This window comes from Peromyscus leucopus, chromosome 4 (genome assembly GCF_004664715.2).
Source record: "Peromyscus leucopus breed LL Stock chromosome 4, UCI_PerLeu_2.1, whole genome shotgun sequence".
In the NCBI taxonomy this organism is placed as follows: Eukaryota; Metazoa; Chordata; class Mammalia; order Rodentia; family Cricetidae; genus Peromyscus; species Peromyscus leucopus.
In genome coordinates, this window is record NC_051066.1 from 148,494,176 (window position 1) to 148,514,724 (window position 20,549).

At 51.8% G+C, this 20,549-nt stretch overlaps 1 protein-coding gene across 2 annotated transcripts; it reads left to right on the forward strand.

Moving 5' to 3' along the window:
* Nucleotides 1-617: 617 nt before the first annotated feature.
* Nucleotides 618-14,355, forward strand: Cd40 (CD40 molecule). 2 transcript variants are annotated; one of them, XM_028868484.2, is made up of 9 exons: nt 618-729; nt 6,616-6,694; nt 6,975-7,100; nt 7,375-7,521; nt 7,880-7,973; nt 10,168-10,229; nt 12,819-12,908; nt 13,022-13,053; nt 13,813-14,355. In XM_028868484.2, the coding sequence occupies exons 1-9, from the start codon at nt 679-681 to the stop codon at nt 13,978-13,980; spliced, it is 849 nt and encodes a 282-aa protein (XP_028724317.1). In that variant the 5' UTR covers nt 618-678; the 3' UTR covers nt 13,981-14,355. The 2 variants fall into 2 exon arrangements, with proteins under 2 accessions (XP_028724317.1, XP_037061438.1); XM_037205543.1 differs by lacking the exon at nt 618-729 and having other exon boundaries at nt 6,615-6,699.
* Nucleotides 14,356-20,549: the final 6,194 nt, after the last annotated feature.

The window sequence follows — 20,549 nt, forward strand, 5'->3', positions numbered from 1 at the left end:
GCTGGTCCACCCAATAAATACCTGTCTCCAGACTCCGGATGGAGCTGGGATGGGATAGAAGCCACTGGTAGAGACACATGGGTGGCACGCATGGATGGGAGGATGGGACTCTGCCCCTACACGTGGGAATTTCCTTCCAAAAAAAAAAGAGAAACTGAGTAGGGAACTCATTTTCTTGAATCACTTCCTGGCTCTCCAACTGTGGTCTTTCCCGTTTTTTGGCTTTGTGGTGATGCTGGGGACTTCCTTAGACCTCTCTGTCCCCAGTGGGGACGCTTTCGGTTCTGCGGAGATTTCCCGGAGGTATTGGGGGAACCCTGGGTATCCAGTGGCGCCCCCCAACCCCCCAGTCCCTACAGGAATCCTTCTCCTCTCTACTTCTTGCAAGCAGGGGGGTCCCTAGCCCTGCTATAGGTGGCTCTTGGGGTCCCGGGATGTGGAGAAAGGGCTCCTCTTGGGACCACGCCTCCTGCCATCTAGGTGCCTGTCCCTTAAACTCCCGGGGGAATCAGACTCTCGGGAAGGTCCTGGGGAATTCCCTGCCCAGCGACTAACCCGAAGCCTTCATGATTGGTGCCTGAAGACCCCGCCCCCTTCCTGGGCGGGGCCCTTGGCAGGGACTTTGGAGTTACTAGAGGCACCACCCTTATCAGTGATCTGGCCGCTCGAACCCCCGCAATGGTGACTTTGCCTCGGCAGTGTGTGCTCTGGGGCTGCTTGTTGACAGCGGTGAGTGGCTTCTGTCCCTATCCCAAAGGATTTGAGAGCGGGAGATGGAAAGCGGAGACACGGGGAGGAGATCTTTCTAGCTGATTTGGAGGGGAAGGTGGGAAGGGGTGAATAGGGCCGGCAAGAGCTCTCTGATCTTGACTATAAAATAAGATGGGTGGGCTGTCCCTCTCCCCAGTCCACAGGGGGAGCTTAGGGAGGGTATGCTTACACAGCGGTGCCTGGACGACTTTATCTAATCCAAGCCTGGGCTCAGGAGCTAGCCACAGAGATTGGAAAGGGTTTTGGAGTGCACAGGAAGACAGCCTGGCTAGGCTTGGAAGGAGCAGGTCTGGCCTGTTTCCTGTCACTTTCCCGTTGTGGATAGATGCCATCAGTGGTTATTTTCTCCCTGCTAGCTGGGGCCACTTTCTTCCAGGGCATCTTGTAGGAACCAGACCCTGGGTACTTTCTTGGAGAGGTAATTTAACACCCGCCACACCCCTACCATAGCCAAGCTAATCTAGGAGGAATCCCCATGTTGGTGCCTCTGCTTCTTGAACTTAAGATGGCATAGGAGATACCCAAAGAGAGGAATAGCCGTGGAAGCCAAGAAAGGGGTGAAGAGATCAGCCTCAGTTTCTCCAGGTACCAGAATGGCTCAGACCCAGCCAAGCACATCTCCGGGATTTTCAAAGCTACCACTTGATTCACTTTTGGTTTAGATGTATTTCTGCAGTTCCTCATTCTGGAGGCTGGGAATCCCCTGACTACCTGAGTCTCATCCCTGCCCCTCTGGCTGGGCTCCCCATGTTTTCAAGTGCTGTAGAGTCTTGTTGGTTGGAGACAAGGACTTAGGTATTTAAGCTGACTTTGAATCACCCACGTGGGCAGGTGTCATGTTACAGGTGTGGCTTTCTGCAGCTGAGACAGTCAGTGCTGTGTAAGCACACACTATCAACCAGCAGGACTGAGAGAATCTCAGTACCCAGGTTGACCTCAAACTCCCTATGTAGTTGAGGATGTCTTTTAATTTCTTTCTTTTTTCCCCCTCATCTTTTTGTGTGTGTGGTTTGTATGTGTGTATACATTTGTATGGGAACATGTGTGTTCTTGCATGTGGTGGCCTGAAGCTGATATCGTGAGTCATTCTTGGACACTCTCTACCTTTACTCATTCAGGGAGGGTCTCAATCAAACCCAGAGCTCCCCATAGGGCAGGTCTCACTAGCCAGCTTGCTTTGGGGATCCCCCGTCTTTGCTTTGCGAGGCTGGGATTACAGGGAGGCCTCTACAAACACCTGGCATTTACATGTGTTTCTGGAGATCTGAACTCTGATCCACACATTTATGTGGCAAGCACTTTAGTGGCTGAGCCGTCTCTCCTGTCCTTGGATTTCTCTGTAATGCTGGGACTACAGGCCTGCATCACCATGACCAGTTTTATGTGATACTTAGAATGGAATCTAGGGCTTCATGGATTCTGGGCAGTCATTGCACCAACCGAGCTGCATCCCCAGCCAAGGGCTGTAGATCCTGACCTGTGCCTGGGCAAGGATAACTGTGGGGGTCAGCAGCAGAAGAGAGAAAAATGAGGAAGCTGCTTTACAAGCTTTCATTTTCACTCTGTGGTTCTCAACCTCTGGGTCTCGACTCTGTGGGGGTGTCGAACAACCCTTTCCCAGGGATCGTTTAAGACCACCAGAAAGCACAGACATTTACATTATGATTCATAACAGTATCGAAATTACAGTTATGAAGTAGCTAGGAAAATAATTTTATGGTTGGGGGTCACCAAACATGAGGAACTGTATTAAAGGGTCACTGGTCTAAGCAATGGCTTTTAGGGAGACAGGATGCAGGAGGAGGGTAGAGTGGTAGAAGTGGATGAGGGAGGACCTTGTGGGAGGAATGGAGGAAGAAACAGAGGTGTGATGAAGGGTAGTCTGGACCACCCAAGGGCAAAGTCTGCCCTTGTGAGCCCCATCTGGGCTCCAGGTAGGTGCTGGGCCCTGACAGAAACAGCAAGTGCTATTTAGCAATGTGTTTCTGTGCATGGGACTGGGAGAGAGATTGCATACAGCAAGGTCTTTCTGTGCACGGGACTGGGAGAGAGATTGCATACAGCAAGGTCTTTCTGTGCACGGGACTGGGAGAGAGATTGCATACAGCCCCCATTGGATTTCTTCCGACTCTTCTGTTGCGCAGATGACCAAAGTGAGGCTCAGAAAGGGGGCAAGTTTTGCCCAAAGTCTCTCAACATGGGTATGAATCTATATCTACCTGACTTCTGAACTTGCCACTCACATGGTGAAGGGTCCTCACGCTGTGGCCCTGAGAACTTTGTGGGGGAAGAACCGGTGCTTTGGGGAATGGAAACTGGGGCTGGCGAGCCATCAGAGGAAAGGTGTCCTTTTCACCTGCTCGAAGATGCCATCAAGGACTTTCACTGCTCTAGAAGTAGGGTGGGAAGTCCGATGAGGTGTCCTGGGGACACACTGTTGCAGAAGGAGCTTTCAGATGGATTTCATCAAGTGATTTGCTCAGATACCCAGGTTGAATTAGAGCTATCCGTTAGCCAAATCCTGGACAGTCAGTCAGTTGCCAGGGTACAGGACACCCACGCAGACCCTCATCTGTGTGTACTGATGAGAACTGCCGTTTTGTGAGCACCTACCGTGGTAGCCTACCAGGCCATGCACATGTGTTCTTTCACGTTCTCAACCCAACCTTCGGGCAGGTGTTATTAATTCCATTTTAAAGATGATGAAACAGGGCTAGGGAGACAGTTTAGTGGGTAGAGCACATGCTGCCAAGTTCAGTTCTTGGTGCCCGCAATGGACTGGCACACGAATAAAATGATAAAAACAAATCTTTAAGGATGAGGAAATGCAGCCTCCTCAGAAAAAGCAAAGTAGTTTGTATTGCAGAGTGTGATTTGTCTCATCCTCAAATGTGGGCTCCCCCATCCCTAGCCTTGGGTTTTTCTTTTTCTTTTGTTTTGAGACAGGGTTTCCCTGTGTAACAGTCCTGGCTGTCCTGGATCTCACTCTGTAGACCAGGCTGGTCTCGAACTCACAGTGATCCACCTGCCTCTGCCTCTCAAGTGCTGGGATTAAAGGCGTGTGCCACCACCGCCTGGCCCTTGGGTATTTCTAAAATTTAGCCTGACTTTAAGGAACGCACATACAGGCTGGAGGGATGGCTCAGCACTTCAGAGCATGTGCGGCCCTCGCAGAGGGCTGGGGTTAGGTTCCCAGCACCCACACGAGCAGCTGGCAACCACCTGCAGCTCTAGCTCCAAGGAGCATCGGGTTCCCTCTTCTGACCTCTGAGGGCACCTGCCCTTCACACACACACACACACAGACACACACACACACACAGACACACACACACACACACACACACACAAACACACACACATCCACATACAGACACACATATCTACCTATAATCAAAAATAAAATAAATCTTATGGCTAGGAGAAGAGCACTTGTTGCTCTTGCAGAGGACCCAGGTTCAGTTTCCTGGCACCTACAACCATCCTTGGCACCAGTTCCAGGGAATCCCCTTATGACCTTCAAGGGCACCACGCACGCAGTGGGGTAGGCAAAATACTCGTACACATGAAATAAAATCAATAAACCTAAACATTTTTTTTAAGTCTTAAAAAACAAAACAAACAAACAAATCAGATGGCAGTGGTGCATGCCTTTAATCCCAGCACTTGGGAGGCAGAGCCAGGTGGATCTCTGTGAGTTCAAGGCTAGCCTGGGCTACAGAGCAAGATCCAGGACAGGCTCCAAAACTACACAGAGAAGCCCTGTCTCAAAAAAAAAAAAAAAAACCAAAAAACCAAAACAAAAAACAAACAAACAAAAAAAACCCCCAACCAACCAACCAAACAACCAACCAAACAAACAAACAAAAAAACCCTCACAGGGTTGGGGATTTAGCTCAGTGGTGGAGCGCTTGCCTAGCAAGCACAAGGCCCTGGGTTTGGTCCTCAGCTCCAGGAAAAACAAAACAAAACAAAACAAAACAAAACAAAACAACCCCTCACATAAATCCTCAGGTGCAAGCCTGGGGCGGCAGCTCAGGGGCTGAAGCACCTGCTGTGCCAGCCTGAGCACCCGAGTTCACCCCGGAACCCGTGTGAGGCAGTGTGTGGTAGAAGTCTGCAATCTAATGTTCCTAAGGTGAAAGGGGAGCCCCTGACGTTTTCAGGCCAGCTACCTGGGCACGTACAGCTGAGAACAACCAAGAGACCCTGTTTGAAACAGGCGGAAGGTGAGGATTGACATCAGCCTTGTGCCCTGACCTCCACACACTTGCACCATGGGCAAGTGCATGCTCCAGGTCTCAAACAGGACAGTGCGCGTGTGCGCACACACTAAAGCACAGACTCATGTTACAGTGCTTTAAAAAAGCTTTCACACTTTAAAAATTAATTTTTATTACACTTATGAGTGTATGTATGTACGCATGTATGTGTGTATGAACACCACAGGGTATGTGTGGAGGTCACAGGGTGATTTATGGAAGCCAGTCTTTCCTACCAAGTGGTTCTTAGGGGCTGAATCAGGTCATCAGCCTCGCAGTAAGTGCCTTGACCTGCTGAGCCATCTTGCTGTCCTGTCCTTATTTTTTTTTCAAGGATCAAGACTTTTCAAGAGTTAATGCCTTTCCTTCCTTCCTTCCTTTTTTGTTTGTTTGTTTGTTTGTTTTTGAGACAGGGTTTATTTGTGTCATCCTGGCTGTCCTGGAACTTGCTTTGTAGATCAGGTTGGCTTTGAACTCACAGAGATCTGCCTGCCTCTGCCTTCTAAGTGCTTAGTTTAAAGGCATGCACCACCACACATGGCTAGTTAATGTTTTTCAAAGACTACAGAGTGAGTTCCAGGACAGCCAGGGCTACACAGGAAAACCCTGTCTCAAAAAAACTAAAAACTAAAAAAAAAACAAAAACAAAAACAAAAAACAAAAACCAGGCCCAGGGCGGAGGCTCTCTGGGAGTTCAGCTCCGAGCTGAGGTTTACTAACCTTGTTAGGAGTCTGCTGAGTGTATTTTTAGGGTTTCTTTTAATTTATAGGAAGTGATACTGGCTGTTCTCTCAAGGCAACAATAGATTTCCAGTTAAGAGAAGTGTGTTTGACTTAGCAAGACTCAACCACTAGCATGGGTGGTACCCAGACGTAGAAATGGAGAGAGTCAAACAGTCTGTGGAGAGAGAGGTGCTGAGAGCCGTGGATTCTGCGCCTGCGGGACTCTAAGATGTGGCCTGACTTTAAGGAACGCACGTACAGGCTGGAGGGATGGCTCAGCACTTCAGAGCATGTGTGGCCCTCGCAGAGGGCTGGGGTTAGGTTCCCAGCACCCACACGAGCAGCTGGCAACCACAGCTCTAGCTCCAAGGAGCATCGGGCTCCCTCTTCTGACCTCGGAGGGCACCTGCCCTCACACGGTGTCTCAGCCTCGTGGCGGCACAGTGTGGCCCTCTGCAGAACAATTCTTACCCTGGCAGCATCAGTCGATGTGGAGCTGGGGACAGAAACCATGGTGGCACTCAGAAGGGGCTGAGGCCAGCTGGAGCCAGCAGCCTCCCACTCTAGAGGACGTGCTTGAGTTCTCCCTTCCTGCTGGGTCTTCAGGAGCCCTGAGGAGTCAAATGCTTCTATCTGGGTTAGAGAGTTCTGAGTCCTTGCTTTGTAAGATGGCCGAATGACTCTCTGGATGCTTTTTATAACCACACCACTTGGCAGTATAGTAAAAATCAAATATACCTCATACTGCAGGGGCTTTCTTTTCTGCTTCGGAGTTCCACATGGGCTATATAGTGTATGTCTTGGCTAACTTTCAGCGTGCCTGTCAAAGATCCCTTCCAGTTACACACTTCTGTTTTTAGGTCCATCTAGGACAATGCAACACATGCAGAGACAAACAGTACGTCTTCAATGACCAGTGCTGCGATTTGTGCCAGCCGGGTGAGGTGACAGTCCCTCCAGCCCCATACCAAGACCCTTCCCTCTTAGTTTGCTGGCAGATGCAGACCCCATGTATGAACTGTGAACTCAAGGCTGAAAATGACTCACCCCCACCCCCTTCCTTGATGCCAGGCTGCCCCGTGTCTTCCATCATTCCCACTCACGTGGGTCTGAGATATCCGTTCCCAAGCTCCGCTCCCCTAGGCCCTGGCTCATCGGGTAGGGACAGGATTGGCGTGAGCTGCCTCACGTCTTCCTGTTTTTTTTTTTTTTTTTTCAGGAATGAGACTGGTGAACCACTGCACGGCTGTCGCCAAGACCCAATGCCTTGTGTGTAACTCAGGCGAATACATGAACACGTGGAACAGAGAGTCACGGTGTTACCAGCATACACACTGTGAATCCAGTGCGTGGGGCTGCGTGGGGAGGTGCACTTGAGAACTGGGTTGATATTCCTTAACAATGGCATCCCTCCGATTTCAGTAGCCAGGGTCTGTCCCGGTGGGTGGGAGTCTGGGTTGAGTTTGGGCTGTTGAATAAGTTAGTTAGGTGATCGTCATCTATCCTAGGAAGTCAGCGTAGGAAAACTGGAGATGGTGTGGGAAGTAGGGCCCTTGGCGAGCGAGCAAGTGAGTGAGGCCCAGGGGGTTTTCCCATTCTTCCTTCTCATCTCTGCTCAGATGAAGGGCTTCAGGTTGAGAAGGAGGGCACCTCGGATACAGACGCCGTTTGTGCCTGTAAGGAAGGTCTACACTGCACTAGCAAGGAGTGCAGGAGATGTGTTCTGCACACATCCTGTGGCCCTGGCTTTGGAGTTAAGCAGATGGGTAAGTGGCCCGCCCGCCCGCCCCGGGAAGCAGCTGTGGGTGGGAGAGAAGAGCCGGGACTGAGCAGTCGGCCTTTGGTTCCCCAGAAGCTGAGGGGATAGAGACTCCCACCTGGACTGGCATCTTCCCTCTGGTTAACAGGAAATGGAATCTTTTGCATTCTGGCTGTGGTTATGGGCAACTTCCTGGGGAAGGGGAAGGAGACGCCTGCGGGGTTGCAGCCTTAAGGGGCGGCCACTGCACTGAGACAAGGAGCAGGCAGGTGCTCTTTCCTGCCCTGCTTGTCTGCTGGTTCCCTTGGGAGTCAGACACTGTGACCCACTGAGATCGTTGACACATCCTCCCCACATGCTCCCAGCCACAGGGACTGATGATACTGTGTGTGAACCCTGCCCAGCCGGCTTCTTCTCCAACGAGTCATCCACTTTTGAAAAGTGTCGTCCTTGGACAAGGTATAAACAAGGATTGCCTCTCCTTAACCAAAAGTAGTGTGGGTCCTGTTGCAATCTGTTCAGTCACCTGCCGTTCAGTCCCCTCCCCCGTGGCCATACTCACTTGTGACTGTGACCTCGTGGCTGGCCTAAGGGACACGCTGCATTTTTTTTCTTGTCTGCTCTTGCTTGGTTAATAGAATCTGTCCATCCCCCATCTCCTTGAAGCCTCTGTTCTTGAGGCACCACGGCACCCCCTTTCTCCCCTTTTCTATTCCTTGTCAGTTCTTCCACTTTCTCGGTGTGTGTGTGTGTGTATGTGTGTGTGTGTGTGTGTGTGTGCACGTGTGTGTATGTGTACCCACTCCTGTGTGTGCATATGTATGTGTGCACACCTACATGTGCGTGTGTGTGTGCGCGATATCAACTTGGGGTGTTGTTCTCAGGCACTGTCCACCTTTTTCTTTTGTTTTGAGGCAGACTCAACTGGAACTTGCCAAGTAGACTAGGCTTCCCGGCCAGAGTCCCAGGGATCCTTCTGTCTCCTCCCCAGCACCGGGATTACAACCACATGCCACCAAGCCTGGCTTTGTTTGTTGTCATGTGGACCCTAGGGATGGGACTCTCTAACAGGACAGTCAGTGCTCTCCTGACTGAGTTATCAATCGTCCCGCCCTCCTTGACTCTTGATTGTTTTTCTGAGGCTTTGTCTCGCTCTCTTCTCCCCAGTCACTTTTCCCACCTCTCCTGGGCTGTCTTATCTACATCTGTGGTTCCATCTTCTCCTGGATCTGTCATTTGGGTCCCATAGGGTCAAGTCCCACTGCTGAATATCCAGAACGGGCCCCTAGCCAAGCCCCGAGCCCCAGGTGAAAGGCAGGTTCTGGCTGCAGGCAGTCACATGGTGAGCCGCCCACCCTTGCCTTTACCTCCACTTCAGTCAGGTCTGGTAGGAGCCTCTTGGGAATCCACCTCATTACTCTCTAGAGTGGCCGCTCGGGCCTCATCCCTGTGGTGTGGTGACGGCTTCACCTCCCCACAGGCTCCCTGGGTCTGGTGCCTCCCTTGACTGATTCTGCATCACATTGCCATTGTGAGCTTCCGCGGCCCCTTTTGGATCACGCAACTTAGTGACTTAAAGCACTCCAAGCTCTCTGCTGCCTTTGGGAGGAAGCCCTGACGCTTTGGTGTTTGGCTGGGGTCCACCTCATTCCCTAACTCCTCCCTCACACCCTGCACCCTGCACTTGTGCCCCTGAGCTTTGCTTCAAAGTCTCCTGCCTAGGAGAACCCTTAAATACATGCCCAATTAACAACTCAGGCTGCTTCCTCAGCACCCCTTCCCAGAGATTCTGCTAGTAAACAAGCAAACACATTCACACATACACACACACACACACACACACACACACACACACACACACACACACACGAGACATTTTTTTTGTTTGTTTGTTTTTTTCGAGACAAGGTTTCTCTGTGTAGTTTTGGTGCCTGTCCTGGATCTCACTCCGCAGACCAGGCTGGCCTCGAACTCACAGAGATCCGCCTGGCTCTGCCTCCTGAGTGCTGGGATTAAAGGTGTGCACCACCACGGCCCATCCTAAACTAGAACTTCCTAACAGGGACCAGTTTTGCTCTCTGTGGGACACTGGCCATATCTAGTCATCTTTCAGATGCCATAATTGGTTAGGGGACTGTTCCTGGCATTTAGCTGGTGGAGACAGAGGCGCTGCTATTCTGGGAAACTTAGGACATTTCCCAGCGCAAAATACCTGTGGGTACCAAGATTGAGATGCTCCACCAGAGACCAAACTCATCACTTCCCATTCCTTCCTGAAGGTCCTGCCTTTGAACAGTGCCTCTCTGTTTTAGTCCTCATCACAAAGCCTGGATCTCACCCACACCCCTAGTTACCCCTGCTTCAGTGTGGGCAGCACCCTTTCCTTTCCCTTGCGTGTTCCCATCCTTCCCATAATGACCAGCTCAGGCTGCGGCGCTGTCAGAGTCTCATGCTCAGTGAATTTGGACTTGTCACTTGCTGGGCGACCCCCCTGGGCTTGCAAGTCTTATAGTTGGGGAGCCCTGTTCTCTCTCTCTCTCTCTCTCTCTCTCTCTCTCTCTCTCTCTCTCCATATATATATATATTTCTCTCCCTTCCTCTCTGCACATGTATGTGAATGCCCATACATGTGTACACATGTGTCTTTGTACAGCTGTGAGGCCAAAAAGATGGCGGTACTACAGGAAGGGACGAATCAGACTGATGCTGTCTGTGGTAAGTTCAGGGGAGAATGAGTCAGGCCAGTTGTTTGGGAAGGGAACTGAAAGGGGAGACCGAGACACACAGGAACACTGGGGTAGGAGTGAGAGCAAGAGGCAGCTCCTATCTTGAGAGCTGGATGAATCACATTCCCTGTGTGAGCCTCAGTTTCTTCAACTGTGAAATGGGTTGACAGCAGCACACCCCTTTACTTGTGTGGTGTGAGTGTCTGGCATGGAACTTTACCATTTGGAAACTGCTGTTCTGCTGCCCCTCGATTGAGATACGGGTGCACTGTGACATGTCACCTGTTACCCTCGGGTTGGATGCTAGGATGGGAAGCTTGACCAGCTGCATGGATCACAAACGCAGATAACAACAGGGTCTGGGCTGTCACTGAATGTGAAGAAAGAGACAGGTAAGGTCTGGTGAGGGGGCCTTTTAGCACAGCTACTTAGGAAGCTGAGGAAAGAATTTTGCGAGTTCAAGGCTAGCCTGAGCAGCTTGAGAAGACACTGTCTCAACACAGAAGGTGGAAAGAGGGCTGCTGAGATGGCTCAGGAAGGTAAACTCTTGTCTTGAAAGCCTGACGACTCAGGTTCCCACACTTGTTTAGCTGTATGAGGTCCTGGGTTAGACCCCCATGCTAGTCTAGCTGTGTGAGGTCCTGGGTTAGACCCCCATGCTAGTCTAGCTGTATGAGGTCCTGGGTTAGACCCCCATGCTAGTCTAGCTGTGTGAGGTCCTGGGTTAGACCCCCACACTAGCCTAGCATGTATGAGGTCCTGGGTTAGACCCCCAGTGCCAAAAAGGAAAATAAAAATAAAAATGCAGTCTCTTTGCTTTTTCTCAAGATTGACTTTGTTCTCTTGGAAAGACGTGACTGGAATGGAGGGAGAAAAGCACTTGAGCTCACATGTAACGTGTAAGCAAACTACTGTAAAAGGACAGTAAGCAAGAGGAAAAACATTTTGAAATGATATTAGAAAAAATAAAAAAACAGCCGGGCGGTGGTGGCGCACGCCTTTAATCCCAGCACTTGGGAGGCAGAGGCAGGCAGATCTCTGTAAGTTCGAGGCCAGCCTGGTCTACAAAGTGAGTTCCAGGAAAGGCATAAAGCTACACAGAGAAACCCTGTCTCAAATAAATAAATAAACAAATAAACAAACAAACAAATAAATAAATAGATAAGTAAAAAACCAAATGTTAAAGGAAAAAAACTTGCAATTAACAAAAGAGCAAATTTTAAAATCAAGTAGGAGATGGCCTTACCTATTGGTTGTAGTATTAAGGCAACTCCACATAGTTAAAAGGGAGGTTTATTTTATGGGGTAATTTACAATTGATGGGATAGGTTACAGGGTCCGGGAAAGGTGTGGTGCAGTCGGGCGCTGTTCTCTGGAGAACTCTGCTCAGTCTACCTCCAGTGGCCAGGATCCAGGAACCAAGAGCCAGCACATCCGGATCTTGGGTCTTAAGGGCTCCTGTCTCGGCCCTGCCTTGTAGGCCTGACAGTCACCGAAGCCTCAGTGGGGGTAGTCCTTCCAGGTCAAAGCTACACTTGCCAGATGCGTGACCCTGCGTGCGTCATTCTAATTCTGGCTCTGGTTCCAATACAAGTTTAAAAGCCAGGTAGCCGCCTACGGGCCAGTGTGTGTTCTGTTGGTGTTTGCCTCCCTACCTCTCAGGTGGGTGTGGTGGTACAGACCTACAGTCTCAGCACTCAGGGAGCTGAGACATGAGAACCCCAAGTTCAAGGCCAGCCTGAGCCACTTAATGAGACCCTGTCTCAAAGATGACTTAACCTTCATGATTGGGTTTGTTTGCATCTCCTTAATTTTTGTGGAGAAGGGGTTGCACCCCTTGCTTCTGAGGCCACCTGCCTTTTGGTCTCTTTTCTTTGTCACTTAGAGTAGCGATTTAGACAAGAGATACTTTATTTCTCCCCTCCACACTTGCACAATGCAGACACTGGAGCTGAACAGCCGCAGCCTAGGGAAGAGAGCAGGGAGTGTGAGAAACAGGCGGGCGGGCGGGCTTTCCCTTCACCACACAGCTGCTGAATGCCAGGTGGGAAGTTGCCTCACTGGGGCTGATCCTCCCAACTGGAATCTCCCTGGGCTAGAGAGATGGTTTGAAGGGTAAGAGTGTTTATTGTGCAAGCATGAGCTAGGCTTGGCCACGTGTGATTGTGACCCCAGTGCTCGGGAGGGGGTGGGGACTGAGAAGGAGAACTGCTGTAGCTTGTGGGCTCCAGGCTCAGTGAGAGACTCTGTCTCAGTAGAAGAAGGTGACATGTGACAGAGTAGGAACCCGCATCCTTCTCTGGCCTCTGAATGTGTGCACAGATGCACAGACCTGCACATATACCAAACGCACGAACACTATATCCCCCCCGCCCCCTCCCCAATATGGAATCTCTCAATTCATAAACATTGGCAAATACCACAAAGCTTTTAAAAAGGTCCCCTAATGGCAATGTTACCCACAATGCTACTGCTTGAAAGCTCTGACATCACAAGGCCCAGATGCTAGAGGATGCAGCTGCTTTGGACAAGGGGTGGGAGCACCTGCCAGTGGCTCCACTCAGGACTGTTTCTCCAGGTTTGCAGCCCCGGATGCGAGCCCTACTGGTCATTCCCCTCGTGATGGCCGTCCTCATCACCGTCTTCGTGCCCTTGTATTTCTGCATCAGTGAGTGCCCATGTGGAGAAAGGGAGGGAGGGAGGGCTCAGTTGGGCAGAAGCAGCTGGTGGTTGACCCTGCTCTGCCCTCCCAATGGTCCCACCCCTTCTTTTCCTTTCTAGAAAAGGTGATCAAGGAACCAGAGGATAATAAGGTAAGCCATCCTTGAGGGAGAGATGCTGGGAAGAGTGGGCAGGTAGGGAAGCTCATGGTGCAGGGAGACAGACGACTACTCAGTGGGCAAAGTGCTTGCTCCGTAAGCACAGGAACCCGAATCGGGATCCAATACCTATGAAAAAAGCCTATAACACCAGTGCTGGCAGACTGACTCAGCAAAAAAGGTGGAGCGTGACATCGACCTCTGGCCTCCATGAGTGCATATAAGGGCACGTGCACATACACCCAGTGCCACACTCCATGTGTACATGTACGTGCACCAGCACACACACACACACACACACACACACACACACACACACACACACACGCAGGAAAACAGGCTCAGGTCTGTTCCTGGGACCAGTAAGGTGACAGTCGGCTACTCTTACCCCTACCCAGCCCTGAATCACGGTCTTTATTCCTTCCTCCAACCCAATCACTTCCCCACTGGGAGGAGCTGGGCACCATGGGCAGAGTAACCCTGGCCATGCTTCCCTTCGGCATTGAATTTAGGGAAGTCCCGCCTTATTTAGGGACCAGTAGGTGGAACCAGTGGGGCAGCTTCTTCCGCTAGCTGGCTCTGACTCTGGAAGTTCCTTGCCAAATTTCATGTTTCCAGCAGGGGGCAGAAGGTATCCAAGAAATCAACTTTGATACCCCTCCCCCCAACACACAAACATAAGGGGAAGGGACTTGGAGGCAGGATAGCCCTGTGGCTAGGGGTGACCTTGGATCTCACACCCTGACTCCCCAGGCCCCACCCACGGATGAATGGAAAGGTCCTGTGGAGATAGACACTGCTCCAGTGCAGGAGACCCTGCATGGCTGTCAGCCTGTCGCACAGGAGGATGGCAAGGAGAGCCGCATCTCGGTGCAGGAGAGGCAGCTGACGGGCAGCATGGACGTGAAGCACCTGGTCTGAGATCCTGGAGCTGTTGCAGGGGCAACGGCAAGGGCCTGGCTCAGATGGCTGCTGACGTTTGAGGTTTGAGAGGAGCGAAGACGCAGCCCGCTGCGGTGAACTCTCGTGCCTGCCCCGCTGTGGTCGCGGTGTCGGCGTCGGCGTCGGCGTCTCCCTCGACTTGCTTCTGAAGATGGAGGGAAAGCTCGGGCATCCAGGGTCCACAGTGATATCCACAGAGTGCAGCAGTGCAGGACCCGGAGTGCATCGTGGCAGCTTTCACTACTGTAAGGAGTGGTGGACTCCAGAGTCTGTGGCTTTGTGGCTTGTGCTGTTAGAAGGCACCTGATTGCCCATCCGCAGGGACTGGCTAAATAAATCTGTAATATATTTATATAACAGGATCTCAGAAATGCTAATAGGTGGGACCAAAAAAAAAAAAAACAAACAACAACAACAACAACAACAACAAAAACAGGCAGTGGAATGATGGGTGGAGAAATGGCTTTTAAAAACATCCCCAGGCAGGTAAGAGGGCTTTTGTGGGTAAAGGCGCTTGCCACCAAAGCCTGATTACCTGATTTGAATCCCTGGGACTACATGGTAAAACGAGATAACCAAATTCAGAGGGCTGACATTTGACCGCCACAGGCACTCTGTGCTACATGTTCATGCATGCATGCATGTGTGTGTACGTGCATACCCTAAGATGGGTGTGGTGGTTCATGCCTGTAATCCCAGCACTCAGGAGGAAGAGGCAGGAAGACCAGGAGATCAAGGCCAGTCTTGAATACATAGTGGATTCAAGGCTACAGGATACTGTCTCGAAAACAAACATGTGCTGGGTGGTGATGACACACGCCTTTAATCCCATCACTAGAGACTCAGAGGCAGGTGGATGTCTGTGAGTTCAAGGCCAGCCTGGTCTACAGAGTGAGTTCCTGGACACCCAGGGCTACACAAATAAAACCTGTCTCAAAAAATTAAAACCAATAAACAACTCCTCCCAACAACCGGAATGAAGCACACAAAGCCCTCACACGCCCTTAAGCAGTATCTATATACTATCTGGCGGTGTGTAAGCAGACTGTACATTGTACTTGAGTACGGTATCTATAGATGCAGAAGGAAAGCTATGATACTGTGAATGGGACACATTACACGTGTGGGTAAAACAAAGATTCCAGATGAAGCACTGGAAACCCAAACTGCAAGAGTGGGTCTGGAGAGGTGGCTCAGTGGTTAGGAGCAGCAGCTCCTGCAGAGGGTCTTGCCTTGGTGTCCGGCACCCACATAGAGGCTCACAAGCCATCCAGTTTCAGGGGATCTGATGCCCTCTTCCAACATCTACCGACACTGAACATGTGTGATACACATACATACCACACAGGCAAAACACTTGTACACATAATATAAACGAACTAATTTTTCTTTTTTAAAGAGTGATGAGGTCTGGTGGCAGGTTTGTGGGTATGTGTGTTAGGTTTCCCATAATGTTTCATTATTTTTCCAGGAGGACAGTAGATTCACACAGTGCTTACATAATTTAAAAAAAAATCATCAAACGTGTACAAAAGGAGACTAATGGTAGACATGCCGGGCGATGAGATATTTAATTTGCTATTAGACTACAAGAATTAGGGTATTTTCTGAACTCAAGTAGGAGTGTCCCCAGATTGCCAGGTGGTTGTGGTACACGTCTTTAATCCCAGCACTTGGGAGGCAGAGGCAGGTGGGTCTCAGTGAGTTTGAAGCCAGCCTGATCTACAGAGGGAGTTCCAGGACAGCAGCCAGGGCTACACAGAGAAACCCTGGCTCAGGGGGAAAACAAAGTGTCCCCAGACTGCTGTGCCTCCAGGGAATTTGCCTGTGTGCTCACATTCAGCAGTGAATTTGCAAGGCTTCAGGTTCATAGAAGCAGCCTTCCAGGGCACGCAGGGTCTGTGGCCCTCCCCGTTTTGCAGGGGCGGGGCGGGAATGGGTACAGAGAGGGGGAGGTGTTTGCCAACGGTGACACAGTGGTGTGCAGTGGCCCATGAACTCTCACTCTCGAGTCCAAGCTACTCCGAGATCTGCCTCTCTGCCTACCAGAACCTAGCCACCCTGGACAACAGTTTCCAGGGAGATCCTAGGTCCTCACTGATCTTCCCCATGCTTCCCAGTCAGATGGCGCCCTCTCCTGCCCCACCACAGCATCTCAGGATAAAAATAGACCATCCTGTTCTCTTTTCCTGCTGTGCCAACTGAGGAGGAGCCTAGCCAGGAGGAGCAGCAGATGGAGTGGGAGCCGAGGAGGCTGGGGGACAAGGGGGGGGGGGGAGGCGAGGAGGAGTCATGCCCAGGAAGCGCCTCAGAAAGACTCCTGCAGACTCCCACTGAGGTTTAACTCATGGGTCTCAGACAGTTGTGGATCCTCCTGGAGGTCCCACGGCTTGGAGGGTGGGGATGGCAATGGCTGGTCCTGATGGAGGTTGGGAATGGGGGGGGGGGTGTCGCTGAAAGCCAAGAGAAGGACACCTGGCTTTGGCAGTCTTCCCGGAAGAGCTTCCAGGACCATTTGGAGGCACCAGGTGGAAGCTCCAGTTTAGAAAGCAGGTGGGGGAGGGGAACTCTGGGACCTAATCCTCTTTCCCTGCCTAGAGCTCAAATGTTAGTGGCACTGACTTCCATGGTAGTGGTGGTGGTGGTTGTGTGTTGGACAGAGGCAAAGGACCCATCTGCCACCTGTTATCCAAGTAACCTTGGGCGAGTCACTGTCACCCCTTCACTTCCCAGTTTCTTTACCTGATGGAGGGCAGTTGCCACATTCTTATGGCAGGTGATGGCTGCTCTCCTCTAGGTTAGAGGTTCTTGGATTTGAAGGGACACAGTGACCAACTGTGAGGTTTGCAGAGCGACAGATTGCTGGGCCTTACCTGGCATGTTTCTGGTTCAGATCTGGGACCAAGATCAAGAATTTGCATTTCTAGCAAGTTTCCCAGGTGGTCCTGATGCTACAGGATCAGAGAACGTACTTCGAGAACAGCTGCCCTTGGCGCTCACTCTGCTGACTAGACAGTGGGTTTCCTGTTGGCTTCGGGATCGATGCCTGGGGCTTCCCCTGTCCTGAATTGCCTGCTGTGGCTGTAGGCCAGGCTGGGGACAGCTGGGAGAGTTAGTGTCTGGGAGCACATACTCTCAGTCCAACCGAATTGAGACAGGGTCTTATATGGCCCAGGCTGGTCTGAAACTCACCACATAGCAGAGGATGGATTTGGACCTCTGATCATCCGGTGCTGGGGTTATACGCATGTGCCACCATGTCCAATTTAATGTACTTCGAGGGACTGAACCCTGGGCTTCATGTGTGTCAGGCAAGTACTACGTCAGCTGAGCCCCAAGGGGTGTCTCCGCTGCTTTCTGGTCTCCTAGAGTGATAGAGTCCCACGTGCCCACAGTGAGCACACGGCCCTGCTGCTTCCTGGGTGCTGCTTTCTGGGTTTGGTTCCCCTCTACTGCTCCCTGGCTCAACGCTCTGACACCACTACCCACCTCCATTCCTGACTCTGGTCCGATTCTGGAAGTTTCCTCTGAAAGTCTGCAGAACCAAGCATTGGAATGTAGCTTTTCTATCTCTTAGCATCCCTACCAGAGGGAAGAGATGAGCAAGCTCTGGTTCTAACACAGCTTGGCCACGAGCTGTCTGCAATACCGGGGGTTCCTCTGCAGTGTGGACATCTGTCACATATCCCTGATGAAAGACTGGTTCCCTAAGGGTCCTGCTCAGCCTGAATATTGCAGGGAGGACCAGGGAGGACCCTTGTGTTTGCTCCTCTGGTGGCCGATGGAGGGGTGGCTGTGAGGCTGGCAGTGGCCAGCAGGTGGCGGCAAAGTAACATCCCAAAGTCCTTGGTTGCTGCTTGGCAGTCCTGGGCGGACACTGGCTCAGCTTTGAACTGGCTCTGCACAGGACCCATGCTTTGGAGACGAGGTCTGTCCCCTGCTGCATTCACTCTGCAGTTTCAGACTGACCTCTCAGTGGGAGGTGTGGTCTCTTACTGCACCCATTTCACAGATGGGACTTAGAGGTCAAACAACTTGTTAGAGCTGAGATCTGGGTCTAAGCTCACTCCCATTCTGACAGTGCTTGCCTGGGGCAGATGGAGTCTGAGCTGGGCAACCAACCAGCAGGGAGGTGGGGCTGGAGACTAGAGAGGATGAAGCGACTTGGGTCAGGATCCCTCCTCTGGGGGCAAACTCTATTGGCTCTTCCTAGAGCATCCCAGGAGGAATGAGAGTTATGTGTTGTTTCCCAACACGCGAGTGCAGCTAATTCTATAATTAAAAAGATCTTGGTAATTGCCAAAGAAATCACGATACAGAGGGCTTGGGATGGAAAGACTGGGAATCTCACTGTGTACAGTCATGTGTGTGTGTGTGTGTGTGTGTGTGTGTGTGTGTGTGTGTGTGTGAAGTCCTTATAGGAACCTGAGCCAGGTCAGGTGGAATGTTCTGAGCATGTTGTCTCTATCCTCTGCTCTCCAGGAGGTTGGATGGAACCCTGAGGGCTTAGTCTGTACTGGTGCGTGGTGACCTGGGCCCAAGGCACTGAAACCCAAGGCTTAGGTACCACGTCTGGGCGGGCTGACTAGGCACGATGGACCCCGAGGTGGGCATTCCGCAGGCGTGGGCATGCAGATACCCTCTCGCAGAGTCAGGCCTTGCAGTGGGTTCCTTGGGCAGCAGAAGTTATTAAAGGCTGTGCCCCGGAGGATTGCTCTCCCCCGGAGTCAGTCGGGCATAGAAAATTACCAACCCATGCAGGGGTGGGGAGATGCAGTTTTAATTTCAGATGGGGGTGGGGAATCATGCTGCAGTTTGGGGTGGGGAGGCAGTTCCTGAAGGAGACTTCCCTGAGACTAGCGGTGTGGTAAAATAGGGTTCTAGAAAGATCAACCAGTGGATTCTGCCCCAGGGGCAGGGGCAGTGGGCTGGGGGCCATCCTTTCTCCCCATGCTCTCTTCTTGTCACCAGGCCTCCTTCCCCCCACCCTCTCTCTTTCCAGTGTGTCCTGCAGGGGCCTTGGCACTCAGCCCACCCCCTGCCTCCTCCTCACACCAGGCCTCCCTCCCACTCCCTCCAGGGACTGTCTGGTCCTCTGCTCCATCCATCCTTCCCACTTCCTGCCCACCTCCTTCATCTCCAGCTCCTCTGCCTCACCCGGGTTCTCTTTCGAACAAGTGTTATTGTTTTGGCTAATTATAAAAGTCGTACTCCCGCATCACACCCCCATCCAAGCAATAAACAGGGCCAGGGAAACAGGGCCACCTGTAAGCCTCCCACCATCCTGCCAATCATAAGGTATGGGCCTTTCAGAATTGCTTTTTGTGCCAGAAATAGTTTTTAAACTTGAGATATTATTATATGCACTGTTTTGTAAGCAGCCTTCTTTGCTTGGTGGGATACACCAGCCGTCTCTCCATGCCCGTAAACATATAGATCGACAGCATGTTTTAATCGCATGGCAGGCTCCCGACTCCCCGGAGAACCCCCATGTTGCTGAGCACATGAAGGTTGCAAGACACACCTCTCTCCTCTCCTGGTCCCCCTCTGGAGCCTCCTGGGTGCGTTTTCATCCTCTCTCTCTCTCCTCCTGTCTTCCATTTCCATCCATCCCCTCGACTCCTCTCCTGCCTCCATCCCTGACATCTCTGGCCCTGGCTGTTTCCTTCGACAAGGCCCTCTGCACCCCACCGAGGGTCGAGGGGGTCGGCTGTGTTTAACATCCGCTCCCCTGTGTCGGACGTGTGCTGTCTCATTAGCTAGCCTGTCCCCCCAAGTGAGGCAGGCAGGAGCCACTGTAGCAGCAAGAGGCCTAATTGAATGTAACTAATTATTCACTCCCTTAAATGGGCCTGGGAGGGACGGAATTACTCATTCTGAACTGGGGAGACAGGGAACTGGCCGGCTGGCAAACAAATCCTGGGGCCTGCCGAGAGGGCTCTCCTTGGAATACTAATTAGGGCAGGAGCGAAGACGGAAGGGCAGGCAGAGAAGCCCCTTCCCGGCTCTGTCTCCAGAGGATTTCGGGGGTCTGGAGGGGAAGGGATTCCAGTATGGAGGACCCCAGGAAAGGGTTAATGTGTGTGTGGATAGCCTGGGCTGGGCACAGGCAAAAGCTGCTGTTTGAAGTGTGTGGCACTGGGAGTGAGGGAGTGAGAGAGGTGTGTTGCTGGTACCAGGGGACCCAGCTGACGCTGAGGAGGATGCCTCTCTAGTCCCCGTCACTGCCAAGTGCAGGCTCTGTGCTGAAGGTCCGAAGTCAGCCATACTGGAGAGCTCCGTCATCTAGAGGAAGGAAGACCCTGGCTCATTCCATTAGGACTGAGCTGGGGCTCAGTTCTGGCTAGCTGCAGCTCCTGGCCCTAGAATGATCTAGTCTCTGTGGGGAAGACTTGACCACCCCATTGGGATCTCTGCTCCAACGTCACGGGACTCACGGAATCCATTCTCTCATCTAATACATGACCTCAGGCTCTGGCCTGCCTTGGGACTGTGAGGAGCAGCCTCATAGGGAGCAGGGAAGGAGCCTCATGCAGCCAGGGAGGTGG